The sequence below is a fragment of the Ixodes scapularis genome, unplaced genomic scaffold (genome assembly GCF_016920785.2).
Source record: "Ixodes scapularis isolate PalLabHiFi unplaced genomic scaffold, ASM1692078v2 PGA_scaffold1__304_contigs__length_218370807, whole genome shotgun sequence".
NCBI classification, from domain to species: Eukaryota; Metazoa; Arthropoda; class Arachnida; order Ixodida; family Ixodidae; genus Ixodes; species Ixodes scapularis.
In genome coordinates, this window is record NW_024609846.1 from 16,439,604 (window position 1) to 16,455,103 (window position 15,500).

Below are 15,500 nucleotides of genomic sequence, written 5' to 3' on the forward strand. Positions count from 1 at the left end.
GCCCTTCTAGCTTTTATAGCAGTGTGTGTGAAGAATTGATCCCGCCGATATGTTTATGCACTGAGATCTGTTTATTTTTTGTTGGTGGCACTTCTTCAAGGTAATTGTCATTTTGGGACGTTATTCATTAAAAGATATAGCTCAAGTTGCAAGCTAACCGTCTTTTTACACGAGCCCATTTCGTTGCTTATTGAACAAGTCTGAATTGTCTAACAAACATGAGCTGATAACCTGAAATTGGTACCTCTTTTCCGATAAAAGAACATAGGACCTTCATTGCTTCTATAGCTGGCAATAATGTTCTGCGATAAATGTTTAACATGCTTACCTCATTCGGTACCAGTGCGACACGCATGTTACAAAAAGAATAGCCTAAAGGCAGCATCACTGCCACACAACGACTTCTAACATACTGATGTATCTTAGCAATACTTAAGTTGCGCCTCTTCTGAAATGCGCTAACTTTTTATTTATTTAGAAATATGGTTTTCTAGTACGCGAATTTACTAATATCTTGCAGAAACGTCAGTAACGAAATCACATAGCCGCTGCATGTGCCCATGACATACACTGGTAGTCCATAGACACTGGCACTGGACCGCAATATTTATAGTATATATCCCAGAGAAGAGACAAAAGTACAAAAATGCATTTAAATATTTCGTTATTAATATTAGATCAGCTAAAATAATTATAAGAATTCACTTTAGCCCAATAAAAATAAGACTTTAATGAATGAACTATGTTGGCACGAGAAAAAAAATGGTGCGTTGATAGGTACAACGTGAAGGAATATGATAGCCGATTTTAACACTGACATAAAGTAACCTGGTGCCGTAATCCTCGGCCTCGAGTATGTAGATATACTGAAACAGAGCAAGGCTTTTCACTGTGTTAGCATATGTTTGTACGAGGTGAAATAGGCAAAATGTACGTGATCTAGTGTTTCAGTACTTTGATCTATCCTACTTGCGTGGAAGCCGAGTTCCTAACCCCAGAGGGTTTCAAAAACGTATATATCTATACAGACTCTAAGGAGGACGTAGACACGTGCCGGAAGATCAAGGCAAGACCGACGACCTTCAAATCCAGAGGAATCAGAGTAACCGTTTCTTGGGACTTGGGTGAAACCCGGATTAAGGGGAACGAGAGAGCGCAGAAGGCTGCGCGGAAGCTCATTTCTTGTCCCTACATCCCCACAACAGGCCAAAGAGCAAATCGCGACCACACTCCGCCAGAAATAACCCAAGAGCACTACGATGACGAGGGGTCCTGCGTGATCTTTTGTAGGAACACGCTGACCCACTACGGAACGGATACGGTTGGAGAGCTACTGTGCATCTCCGGAGATTCCGAACCGTAACGGCCGCGTTCCCAGCAGTCCGAGCCGAATTTGAGAACCAGGTACTGAAGAACACTGACGAAAAAGAACGCGACGATGACGCGTCCTGCAGTCGATGCGCAAGTGGGCAACAATACACAAGCGCAAATATTTTATGGTACTGCACGGAACAGAACCGGATTTTAGAAGAAGTGATCAGAAGACTGCCGCCCAAGCTACGTCCCAGTTCCCTTGGTGAGTGTACATGCCCGAGGCACACGTCGCAGCACCGCCTTCGTCGCGGCAGCAAAATTATAAGAATCTTTATAAAGACGGAAGTCTTCAATATCCCCCCTCCTGACCACATTCCAATTCCCCCTCTTTATAATATAAGTATAACATAGATTAGAAAGAAACTGGTAAATAAATACATGCTTAATAATAGTAATACAGTATCAGCACTTCAGCATTTCATTCCCGGTCGATTTGCTGAATGTTATGCGCGGTGATTCTTTCCCGTTGTGAAGTTAATATGGCATTGGTTACATCGATAGACGGTACACTGCATGATGACGCTTGTTGGAGACTCAGTGAATGAGGCAGTTTGACGAAAGAGACAGAGCTATATTTGTGTGGCAGCTATTTCTGGGTGACTTTAAACTTGACTTACGAGCTACATGCGTCATCCGATACAACTGTAGTTGTGCACTTCAATCCCAGTTGGCACGTGCGGAGCATCACCGACAATCCTTTCGTATAAGAACTCTGCAGCTATTGCGTTCACCGCCAAACACGCTGACGGCCAGTATCCTGGCAAGGTAGACGAACGCCAAGGAATATAGTAGGGACGCTAGACACTCCCTTCGAATTCTCTGAACCGCTCCCTCATCACCTTTCATACTTCACCTTTCTACGCGCGTGTGCCTACTATGCTTTCTTGTGTGTGTGTGTATGAGTGTGCGTGCATTTCCCATTGCACAGTTTTTATTGTTAGGTGTATTAGGCCTTTTGGTATGGGCCTCCGGCCTTCCTAGTAGACGCCAATTATCCTGGGTTTAATAAGGACATCAAGATTTATAGAGGAAGGAAGCAGGTAATAATACAACAACACGCATATCTGACGTCACACTGCTGCCGTGGCGCTGCTCTTGAAACGGCGCATGCGTAGACGTATCACTTGACGCGGGTCTGGTTTCTGCGCACGCGCATAGCCCACACGGGGTGTGGGAAAATGCGGACTCGTTTGTCGGCACTGTGTTGGTCTACACAGTACCTTCAAAGAAAAACCCTAAATCGTGCTCGAAAGTATCACAATTCATTCTAAAAATATATTATTATTTTTTTCCCGAAACCTCGGTGACAACACTCTGAGTGTGACCGCAATTAGTGGTTGGGCGCAATGACCCTATCTGAGCCAATTACGAGGAAAACGAACGACCACATAAAGTGCATGATTTATGTATGTACAAGTGTCCTATTTATTTCGACATTTATTGCTATTCAGTCGAGCAACAGATAATATTAGAAAGGTCCCGTTGCCGTCACAAATTCACACTCATCGCATCGCCTCGTCATAAAAGCGAACATAGAAGTGCCTTTTTTTTCCGCGTTTCCGCTGCCATATACGGGTAGATGAACTCCTCCAGAAAACTTGACACTTCGGTGAAGAGCATTGGGTACTTCTTGTCGCCGCAGACATGGGGACCTCCGGACAACACACCTTGGAGAAGCCAACGATCGTCCTTTTTCTGCACCACGGGTCCACCGCTGTCACCCTGTCGGGTGCAATTGAGCGCTGCTTTACATTTGAGAATCATAATGCACCCCAAGAAATCTAGGGTGTCTACCAACCTGCAGTGCACATGCGGGAACCAGTCGCTACATTCTACGGCAAATGGCGAAACTCAACACGCGCTAAGACCTCAGAACCCGGTCTGCGCTGTAATTGTAATAGTTATTATCATTGTAATTGTCATTGAAGATAAAATTTCTTATCCAGTGTCATTGCCCAGACTATTTTCCTTTGTGTAAACCAATTTTTAACATCGCCATTCGTTGAGCTGCTTCCGTAGATATCAGAAATCAGCTCTTCAAAGTTCTTTGCGGGAAAGTAGACGCTTCATATTCCTTAGAGTGTGTGAAATCCATTTTAATGCCAAACCCTACTGTATTTTACACACGAAAGAAGAAGAGAGCCATTTGCATAAGAGATTCAAGCGGAGTGTAAACAGATCAACGACGTAACGTGTTGCACACGCGTGAGTGTCTGCATATTCATGTAAAAATGTGACACGGGCAACTCGGCTATTATAAAAGTGGCCACTGGGATTCACGACGTGCGGCACTTAAAATAAAATGTATCTGTATTCACACCAGAACATTTTACGCATTTATAATATAAACATACACCCACACACAAGAGAGTGCTGTTGAACGTTCTAGAGCTTGTCATTTATATAACGTGATTGAAACACTCGTGTTCAAAACAATGTGCAAAAAGAAGATAGCTGTGAACGTGCGTATTAGTGAAGAGAAAAATACAGTCGAAGCTTCAGCGAATTGCTAAGAGCATGTTAAAATCGGTTATGACACGCTGGCATCAGAATTTTACTCGGGCCCCAGGCTCCGCCCGAGAAACTTTGTTTGTTTGAGAGTTGACAAAGCGATCTCCAGTGTATCATTGCCGAGAGCATATTAGGGTATTAAACGAAAACGGACGACCCGTTGAGTTTTCCACTAACACATATGCTTTAACTAGGACTTTCTGTTCTCTAATAAATCTACAATACTGAATGTCATGCCGAAAAGGGTTCACAATGGAATCGAGCTCATTTAAAAAAGTTGATTGTCCATCTCTCTACACAATGCACGTTGGACTGATAAAGTTGGGCCTTGTCGAGCGAGCGACGAGGCGTCGAAACGGGTTGACTCAAAATAGCAATCTGCATGTGACGAAGCGCAAATATGATTAGCTGTACTCATTTCTAAAGCGTTAAATAACCCGATTTACCAAAGTACCAACATCCTTTTATCATGGAATGAGCGCTACTACCGTATGTGAGCCAAGCCTCGCCATTCTTCGGCTTATTTTGCCTTCCACGTGGAAACACGAGCACCCCGATTTGTCTATCACATTCGTAGCGGCCACACTCACTGCGCGACATTCAAAGACGACATCGGCACTTTTCTGCGTTTTGCTCGGACAGTGTATTGGCGAGAATAAAACTTCCTCAACGAGGTTACTCCCCTGAATGAGGACTTTTAACTCCTCTAATACTTTTTATATTATCTGTCCAATTTTAAGGAGGAGAAAAAGAAAACTAGCAGTTTGTCTGCTTTAAGAGGGTCGCGCTGTGTACCAACTTGACAGTACTTGTATGGTCAGCGAAATTAATCCAGCGCTTTAGTATTCTCAGGCCAAATTTCCTTTTTGGGCTCAATATTTGTTTCATAAGCGATTTTTCTAAATCACAGTAACTGACCTAACGTGTGTTTTGTTGAGAGCTAGGTTCATGTGCGCGCATATTTAGATCGTTTACCTCACAGGTGGAACCGTAGTCGTGCGTGCCACAGATCGTGGTTCCCGGAATGGTCAGGTTGAAGTCGACGGAACACTTTTGTGGCTTCAGGAACCGCGTCTTTACCTGCTTCAATGTCGGTGAGGCGTGCACTCCTTTAGCTGAAACAGCAAACGATGAAATCGGAAAACGCGTCGGCAGTTTACGTCATAACGTCTACCAAACCAAGCTTGTTACATCTATAAGCCGTAGCTCAAATAGCCTCAGCACAAACTTCCAGCATGGCAAACTCTAAAATTATTTTAAAGCCATATGCTTTCTGTGATCAGCCAACGTTTACTAGGCAAAAATAAGGAACAATCAATGTGTTGCATTAGAGAGTGATATAACAATACCATGGTATGCGCCACATGTTCACCAGCGTAGGAGGTTTCAAGACCATGCATTTAGCTGTCAGATGTATTGAAGCACTTACGATCATTAATTCCCCAACCGGTGATATAGCCCACTGTGCCGCTTTCTACTGCTTCGCCGCTCCTCGGCAAGCACGCTGGTATGATATGGTCCGTAAAGGTAACGGGCCGTTTCAGCGTGATGATGGCAATGTCGTTCTGCATGGAAAAAAATACAATTTTGTGGGTATATCAGGACTGGCCATAATGGCATGGCTTAGAACCTTAAACAAAAAATGTAGTCTTTACAAATAAAACCGGGGAGGGGGTCTTAGCTTTATTTTAAAAGCATACTTCTGATGTAACACTGGCTCAAATTATAGGTGTTTTGCACGTCATCCTTTACGCCAAGAAATAGGTGAGAGCCTGGTTGAAATGTATTCAGTGTGGTTGTATCGGTGTCGAATTTGAAAATCTATAAAGAATGTGATTGCATCAATAATAGTGAGCAATTAAACCCCAGGGCGTTTAATTGTTTTTTTTTATATCATTAGTTCTATGCGTACAAGGACGAGGTCACCTCTTGAACGGTCTGCACCGGAGTCTCGCATGGCAAGACAAGGTAGTGGCGATATCTATGTTAGGTTGACCTCTACATTCCAAAACCCAGGCGTCTGAATCTCCAAGGCCTTGGCTAATTACAAGGTCCAAGTATCGTTCTAAGGTGATCTGCGTTTCCTCTCTTGTCATGACGTTTTATTTGCACGTGTACATTTACACAACTCAAGCCAGTTTTAATTTGAAAATCGTCTTTGTCTTGCATGTGGCGGAATGATTACTTACACATTTTGTGAACAACCATCTGTTCTTGGTATCAAGTATGCTTTGTTTTAGGAGTTTCCAGATAGCGACAACCGCAACTTTACTTTCAAGGGTATAGTACCCTGTACTACGTCCACAACATTCTCATATTTCCTGAATGAACCGAACAAATTGAAGTGAGAGCGTAGTGAATGGGATTTCGTATTTTAAAACGTACATCGATTGATTTAACGGTAGGTTTGCTCCGGCCAAAATGATAATACTTTTTTTTTAGTTAAAATACGAGCTAGTAAGTTAATCATGCCTTGCGAGAAATTTCATGATGTAGTAATCTTGAAGGAAAAACAGCTTTATTCTGCATCTTGTTCCGAGGTAACACGATTTCACGGAGTGTTAAACTATACTATTTCCAGAAGAGGAAAATGCATCTCCGCCGAATTATATCAAATAAGAAGTATACGAGCAGAACTGTCTTAATAGTGATATGTTAAATTTGCGATTGGTATTCTACAATTCTGAGACAGTTATGTTACAAAGGTGTAATACATTATAGGCTCTGCGACAAATTGGTTTTTATAAAATGTTCCGTTTTATATTGCATTCCACCATTCAAAAGAAAGACTCACACTTGATACTCAAATACAAGTTAACAGATACGGTTTGCTGGAGATACTTTGTGACCGCTATGACAAAACGTTTTGAGTGTGTATCATGCATATCACCGCAATTAGCTTTAGACGGTCATCTGCACCCTCTAAAGCTTTTTAACAACCTCTGTTGCTTCTAGTATTATTAACCCCATTTTAAAGAACAGTGTAATATTGAATTCCGTGGCACTTCTTTTGTAGACTATAGTTTTAGAAAAAAAATTTAAGTAGAAGGGCTCGTTTCGCAACTTAGATATGCGGTGTATATGAACTAACACTAGATGATTTCTCCCTAAACACGAAAACCAGGAGGCAGTAACGTCATCTTACTTAGTAGTTTTCATCTGGGTATAATCAATAATCTTATTGTAGGAACCTTGAAGGCTTTCAAAAAAAAAGGAGTGCATTACTTCGAAAACCTTAAAATATCTTGCCGCTCGTGAGAACCGAGAACAGTCGATGTATCGTGCGGCTTTCAATACTGTAACATCGCTTCTGTACTTCACTTGCAATTGTGTTTTTTATATGCGCACACATTTGTTTACTCAAGAACCGTCTGGCAAAAGTGTGACTTACGTGACCCGTGTAATTTTTGTGAAGGCAGACTTCTTGAACGTCAGCAGCTACTTCTCCGCTGTCGAGAAAAGTCCTCTTGTAGGAACCGAGGTGAACTCGGATTGTCTGTGAGGTTTGTGCCCTGCAAAAAATGCAATGAAGGAAATATTTCTGGCCAGAATTTGGTTGTTAAGTATGGTCCAATTTTTTTAAATATCACACACAAACAAACAGTCATAAAAATGTCCGATATAAATCCTGCAATACATCACATAATACTTTCGAGCTTGTCGGATGTAGGTTATTACAAGGAATCCACTACTATTTTCTGGCTTATTTTCTTTGTTTAATATTCAGTATAGCTCAAAACCGTTTAACTTGTTCACTCTAAAAGGTACATTAAAGCAACTCGACTCTCGGGTTCGTTAAGCACTGTGGTTGACCACACGATATTTTTGTATATTACACTTATTAAAGCTTTTCGCACTGAGAAACAACTCTTAATATTTGGGCAGTTACATTTCTTAATTAATTTTTGCTTACTACCCAAAAGATTGAACGCAGCAACCGACTGCTGTAGGTCGTAAAAAATGGCTTCAACCTTCGTAAATAATGGTTTGCCGTAGTTAAGGACTAGATGGTTTATATTAGCAGACAATTCATGTTTGCACATTGAATATTTGAATACAGCATTACGAATGGTTGCGATAGTTTAAACAACAAGAAAATCCACTTCTTTTAAGTGTTTTTTTTTTGTTGTTGTTGTTTATTAAGAAGCACTGGAAATTATATACTACGCCCATAGGACGGAGGTCTTAATATGTTTAAAATGAAGTTGCTTGCAATATTACTATATGCATCAAGTAATCTAAAAAAAAAAGACGCCAATATAGTATACTTCGCCTATCAATAAATTGCGTGGTGCTATGCAGTAGTTGAAGTTCCTCAAAATATTATGCGGAATTAGCGATAGAGTGTAGTCTGTGAATGGATCAAATCTAGAAAAATTATTGGCAGGTGTCATCTACTCTACATATGTATCAGTTATTTTCTAAATAAACATGTACTTAAACCCTGAACGCATATTTCTCCATGATACACTCGAATCACCTAGAATCGTTAGCGTATTATTCAGTTCAAATAATGAGTAGGAATATCGAAATCATTCTCCACTAGCTATGCAGTAGAGTGAATTGCGGCGTACTGAGGGGCCTAAGAGTCCGTACCGGTTCGACTACGGTAACTGGAACAAGCCTTGGGTTGATGTTTTTATCACCTTTTACTCCCGTCCATCGAAATCGGTTCTGAAGTGGGAAGAAATTACGTCCCAGGAGCCTGCATGTCTTGCTGTCCGTCGTAGGGATCTGAACCCTGCTGAAGGACCTGCCCGGTACACATAAGCCCAACGCCTCCGCGTGCGGGTCAGTCGGTCCGGTTTTCCGAAAGAGATTAGAAGGTTATCAAAAGTAGTAGAAATACTGTAGGAAAAGACGAGTGGACGCAAGGGTCGCTGTTTTTGCGATGGCTTGTCTCGTGTCTGCTCAGCTTCAGTCGACTGTGGGGCATAATGGGCGGCAGCTGAGCAGCTGTACGTCTGCTGCCTACACCTAAGCAGTCGTGCCACCGCTAGGATTGCGGTAGGCCACAATGTGAGGCTTCTATGACGCCATCAGGCAGAAATCGAGGCACCAAGAAACAAGGACTTGGTAAAGACACCCATCAGAGACTCGTTTCACGCACCATAGTTCAGCTAATGGTTTATAGTCGATGTCACTGCTCGCAACCGAGTAAGGTGCAATAAGCTCGGCCTTGTAAGACATACCTGACGCAGTGCGCGGCTGTGATGATGTGTCGATCCGAGACCAAAGCTCCGCCGCAAAACTGCTCAGGCCTGAAGTTGGACTTGGTGTGGATGGCCGCGTTCCAGGGCCAGCTGCCTGGGACGGCTGTGTCTCCTCCTAAGATGCGGTCCTCGTACTCGTGTTGAGGCTCCACTTTGGGAACACCGCAGGAAGGAACTAGAAAGGTAGACGAATAAAAAAAATTAAATATTGTTAAAAAAGAAAAAAAAAACTTGTCTTCTAAGAAATACAAAAATAAGTTTTTCTTGGACGTTTTATTAACTCTAAAAATGCTCATACGTTCACTTTCTCGACATACTATCAAATAATTAATATCTTCAATGCTCAGAGTTAGTTTACGAATTAGTAGCACAAAATGTGTTTTATGAGCTGAATTTTATGAGAAGACCGTCGCTAAGAACCGCCATGGCAAACCATCACGAAGAATTATCTAGAGCCTCCAAAAACAGCGATGACGTGACGTGGCACCGTCACGTGAACATGACGTCATAACGTGTTTAAAAGATGATGATGACATTATTATAACGTCATTATGATGTCAACGTGACGTCATGACGTAATTAAGTCGTCACCGTGACGTCGGGAGCTCATATGAGGCATTTTGAACGTGACAGTGTCATCACCGTGACGTCAAACGTCATTATAACGCCTCGGTGACGTCCTAGTGACGTTGTAATAATACGTTGAATCATGACGTGATGTCGTGTAAGAATCACATGACGTCACAGAACGTCACGCGTACATTGCCATCTCTAGCTCATTCACAACACAATCCGCGTTTCCACGTTTTTGTCAGCATGATCAAGCTTATGCAAATTAGTATTGATTTATTTGCAAGTACTGATGATGCCATCTCAGGTATTCTTGCAGGTTGGAAAAGTATACGAATTCAAAACATCAAAATGTTAAACGGTTCTTTGCATTCAGAACACATCGCGTAAATTATTGCAATTACGGAATCTTGATAGTAAACATTCCAAGTAAACCTGTTTCCGCACTCTACAATTCTCCGAGGGAAAAATCATAATTTCAAACAATTGAGGGGCGGTGGGAAATATTAAATTGTAAAAGGGTGTGCACCACGGGTAGCACAAACAGTAAAAATCTATGCACTTATCAGCGTTTATTTACGCTGCCCAAGTAAGTGTCGAAATAAAACTCGTAGCCGGCAAATCCGGTTTCTATATTAAATTGAGGCAACTTAAGCCCATTGACAAACCTGTAACTATCTTTAGACCTAATCATAAAGTTTTAGATGTGAAACGGAGCTTTACTTTAGCATGGTGAAACGTCAAGCCCACTGTTACATTAAAAACTGACTTTTATTTTCATGTATATAAACATTTCCTTGACTCCGTCATTCACTGAGCCGACTTCGCAGAGCGCAGCAATCGGCTCTCCAAAGTTCATTGCCCGAAAAATACCAACTTGATTTGTTACAGGCATTTTTTTAAACTGCTCAAAATAGTCTAAACTGACTTCCCTTTATTATTAAAATAGGACGACCAACCAATTCTTAAATCAGGGGCCCAACGTTTTAAAACCTGTTCGGCTTCTTCGTCAGGCGCGACTATGGAGGAAAGGAAAACTTGATTTGTCTAAATATTTCAGGGCGTTTTCTTACACTGAGCTGATGTAACGTTGCTCTTTGTACTTTCGAATATCAGATAGATTATTTCAAATGGTAGGTCAACGATTTTACAATATACAGCACGTGTAAGGGGAGAGCAGTTTTCTGAGGAGTACAGGAAAAGGCCAAATGATTGGCCTATCCGTAGCAAGTCATACGATTAACGAGGCATCGCTGGTCATTAAAAATGTAATCCGCGCTAAAATTCTAGATATGTGAAAAAATTGCTGAGAGTGTCATATTTCGTGAGCCAAAACGCAATTATTAGACCGTCATTTGATAACCCCCGTTTCCTCTTCTTGAAGTACTACCCAAACAGTAGGACACTTGAATGAGAAACTTAACATTGCAACCCGGAAAGTTTCTAAACTCACTACATATTTACATATTGAGGTCCAGTCTCAACGTTGATCCCTATTCCGTTTTACCGCTGCGGAACTTTGGTTTGCCTTTCATTGGCTGCAATAATGAATGCCGTCAGAGAGGCAAGCGTTGATGTACAGGGATGCGACGGTGAGCAAAAATTACCAGGCGACCTTTCCATATAGTGGCTGGTTTCAACGCACTGGTATGTGCACTATTTCTACTTCACGTCGTCCGGCGCGCAATTTATGTTTTCATTGTTAATTTAAGGGCAATAGAAATACTGAGCTTTCTCGTTCTACTTATTTTCATTCATTTCATTTATTCAACCCTTAATGGTTCAATGGGCAATGAGTGGTTGTTACTTAGTTTCTACCTTTTTCTTAGGTTTCGATAGTGATCACTAATATTGATATCCGTCGTCGACGCTGGTACTACAAGGTAGTATACACAGGACGACACAAAATATTACGGAAATTATGGAAAACAAGAGCCACATACATATATCTAAACACTCTGGTGACTACTTTCGCCCCCTGCGTGCGCATCCAGCTTTCTTCCATCTTATGGAATAACACACTAAGCTAAAGCTATCTACAAAATAGATGCTCAGTTGGTTTACAAAGTAAATCGCTTAAAACGTAAAATAACCTGACAATGAAAAGTTATCTTGCTGGTGTTCACGTCCTAACAGCAAGAATCCGAATCTTCATGTTTATCTTACCTTCAATATGAAACCTTCAACCTTCAATATGAAATTTCACGGCATAACGAATGGTCTATTGTGTAGAAAGCTCGCTCACCATTTTGAGTCAGTGCGCACGACGTGTATAAGATCAGGAACACCAGCGCTGAGGGGTTTGCCATCTTGTGGATTACGATCTCTTCAGTTCATTACCAGCGGAGCCGTATTTAAGGCGTCCAGTTTCCGAGACTCTTGAGAACGCTTTGGGAGACCTCGCAGATGGTGCGGTCCCAAGGGCCAGCCACCATATCTTTCCTTCTTTTTTTCTCCTTGGCTGTAGGCATCATTTCGCAGAATCAGTGATCTTTTTTTATATGTGTTAAAGACTTCGTCCACTCTTTCCTTTTTGTTCTCTATCGCGCTCTTGAAAAGCCTGGTCGCCGAACGGGTTTCGCCACAACCATCTGTTTGTGCGTTAGAGCTGGTCTCAGGTGGACGCTCACAAACAAGAAGTAATTTGATATGTTTGTTTGCTGTTTTTGAGCTTGAACAGCACTTGCTTGACCTGGCGCAACGCAGGAAAACGCGCGTGTACAAGGACACGTGGGGCGCCCAAGCAATTAATCAGGGATAGGAAGAGGAGGGGCTCCTTAAGCACCTAAAGTAGCGGCAATGACTCCTCGATTCTGGCCGTTCCTTCGCGATCGGATGTTGTGAAACACGTTTTCACAGGCATATTGAGAATCGTTTTGAAGCCTTGGTGCGGGACGCTTTTTTTACAAGTACTGGCTGTAATGATTACAGGTGGTTACCAACACCACACTTCGCAATTCCGCATCCCGCTTTGACGTCTACCCATTGCGGAAGTTGGTTGATTGCGTACGCAATCTAGTAAGCGTGTTTCGGTCGTTGTAGTCGCTGACAGCCAAAGAAGTACATTGCGTCGCCATTCACAATATTTTTATTATCATTCCGCCAGCAAATATGACGCGGGATTAGCAGCTCAATAGTGGGCGTCCCAAAACGATTTACATGGTTTTATTCAGCGAGAAAATTAACTAGGCATCGGCGAACCCCCATTCTTTTCTCAACTGTAGAGCGAGCAGTTAAAACCAGATGCCAAATTTTCAGCACTTACTGTTATTTTATTCACACGTTATACGAGATTTTCTTAAATTTGCAATGGGAAACTGGTGGCCGACAGTGCACTCGAATACATGGAGCTCTTTGGGCGCCAGTCACCGGAAAACGGGCGAAAACGAACACCATTTTCCCAATGGACTTATTAAAACATGCGTTATAACGGTTTAATATTATAACGGTTGGTGTTGAAACTTTGTCACCTGGTTCGGACTGACAGCGTTACATTTCGGGGGAAACGGCGTAATTTATTTTTGCGATAAAAAAAAAAAAAACTGTAAATTTTGGGGGAGCACGTCATAGCCGAAGGATCACTACAAAGTAAAAATTGCGAACATAGAAAGCTACGTCCTGCGTTTCTGTTTATCTATCGGTGATTATACCAAATGAGTCTTGACTGAGGCAATCATCACAATTATAGATGAGGTGTTGATTGGTTAATCCGTAAACATTAAATAAATCATCATTTATTTTGTTGTTTTACGTTGTAGAGACAAAGATTGTGAGAGCGAAAAAAGATTACTTCGTATTTTAGTAAGATTAAAATAATCATACTTGTTTACTGAATGGAAGAACCTTCGTCTTCAAAGGTCACTGAAAACTTCAGAAACGCGGAACATTGACTAATATGTTCACATTTTTTGCTGGGCGGTTCGTTCTTCGGCGTTGTAATCGGCTATGCCGCAATCTCCTTTGGATTTGAAGCGATCATAACTAAAACAAAAAAGCTTTCTCGTGAGTACAAGAGACTAGCGTAGGTCTCTTGAGTTGTACTGAGTGCGGTTCTAGTATCTCCTCACTTCGTACGCATTAAAAAATATGGCGCGCCTATTTTTTTCCGCAAAGCACTCGAGTGATCCAATTGGGAAGTCCGGTGCGTGACGAGGCTGAACACATGTTTTAAACTAAACAAAAACTGTCTTGACAGTAACACCGAGCGTGGCATAAAAGTAGCTGAAATATCACGCTCAGTGTCGCAGCGCAGAACGCTTGGTTCAATTCAAAACACATTTTCGGCCATGCCACTCAACGCGAGCTTCATTTCTTATATTGCGAGGATTGCCTCGCCCAACAGCTTGGCGAGAAACAGTCAGCGACAGTTTCAGGACACATGATGTGGCTTTTGATGCTCACGCTCCTTTCTAAAAACTCGATTCTTTCATGTTCATTCTGAAAGTTTCGTCTGCCATTGCGTAATACTCCACGTTTTCGTATTCCCCTGATGAACCTTTTTTTTTTTGACGTGGGAAGTGAGCATTTCGGAAGCTAAGGAACACACGGTTACATTAAGGTGCATATTTATGCTACTTGTTGTGAAACTTGCTCCAGTTTCTAAGTTGGACTTTTTTGTGTTAAACATATACTGAGGCCAGAGTCTTGATTTATTGACTTTCCGTGTTAGTCACTGCCTCGAAGGTGACTATATCTCCCTGGGGTATTTTTCTTAGCAAGGCTGGCCTCGGACTTAGCGTTATTAAATGTCTTAGAAACCTTGACCACGTAACATGTGCAAGGAAAGTTGCTCACTTCCTGAGGCTTCGGCTCTCTACGCAGGCATACATGGAAAGCGAACTAGGATGGTCCAGTAATTGAATACACATGCTTTAAAAAGGTTTTAAAAGAGAGAATGTAATAATATTTTGTAAAAATGATTGTTTATATTGTTTCGTTCGCAAGTGTGCCTCACTGGGACAGCTGCTCTAATCGCAGAAGCGAAATTTCAGTCATTCACGTTCCCTTGCAGTGTTTACGCAAAAAACAAACAAAATGCTGAGCTCACGCATCTTTTTATTATTTTTTTTTGTAACGTGAGAAAGGGGAACATCGATTGACTAGCGTGGGGGGCTTTGCCGCCTCACAGCTATTGTGTGGAAGTTTATTCTACTTCACACAATAGCTTCCCATAATACTACTACTGAGGTGAAGTGGGGTTAGTACCGCAACGGTTGTGACCGTTGCGGTATGAGCCCCACTTCAGGTCTAGGCCGAGAGGACCTAGGCCTCACTCCCATACAGCCTGTAGCGACCATCCTTCAGCACCTCTCGCCGCTCCGCATCACCTGCTGTGGGAGTGCGCAGAAAGGCGGCAGGAATGGGAGGCTGCACTAGTCAAGCTCAGCCCAGCGAGCCGACCCTAGACGCTAGAGGCTTTTGGAGGGCACCAACAGGCCCCAACGAAGCAAGGAAGCTTGTCTTCTACTCGCTATACACGAACTCATCTCTGTTACGTCACGGCGCGGTGTTTGCGCGTCGGAAGCACTTTCGGTCCGGGGCTGTGGGCGGAAGTACCCATCTGAGATGTGTATTCCTGCGTTGTTTTGAAAGGAACCAGACAAAAACCTGCCTTCTTGTCAAAATGCTGCGACTGGGGCTATACCAAAAGGGTCGAGAAAGGTTTGAAAGTCAGTTTTCATGCGCTCGGTTCGCCCGAGAACGCGGATATGTGCCGTGAAAAGGGAAAACCAGACGCCGTCGGACCACGATTGCTTGGGCGGGAAGCATTTTGGGTTGAATTCACGGATACTTATGGCCATCAGATTTATTTGTTTTGTTCCAAAATGAACG

The 15,500-nt window shown here is 42.4% G+C and overlaps 1 protein-coding gene across 1 annotated transcript; it reads right to left on the reverse strand.

Moving 5' to 3' along the window:
- Positions 1-2,770: 2,770 nt before the first annotated feature.
- LOC115316318 (chymotrypsin-like protease CTRL-1) lies at positions 2,771-12,060 on the reverse strand. Its single transcript, XM_040223541.3, has 6 exons — positions 11,914-12,060; positions 9,078-9,273; positions 7,277-7,397; positions 5,315-5,450; positions 4,861-5,000; positions 2,771-3,096 (listed from the first exon to the last, which is right to left on the reverse strand). Exons 1-6 carry the CDS (start codon positions 11,975-11,977, stop codon positions 2,893-2,895), a joined length of 861 nt encoding a protein of 286 aa, XP_040079475.1. The 5' UTR covers positions 11,978-12,060; the 3' UTR covers positions 2,771-2,892.
- Positions 12,061-15,500: the final 3,440 nt, after the last annotated feature.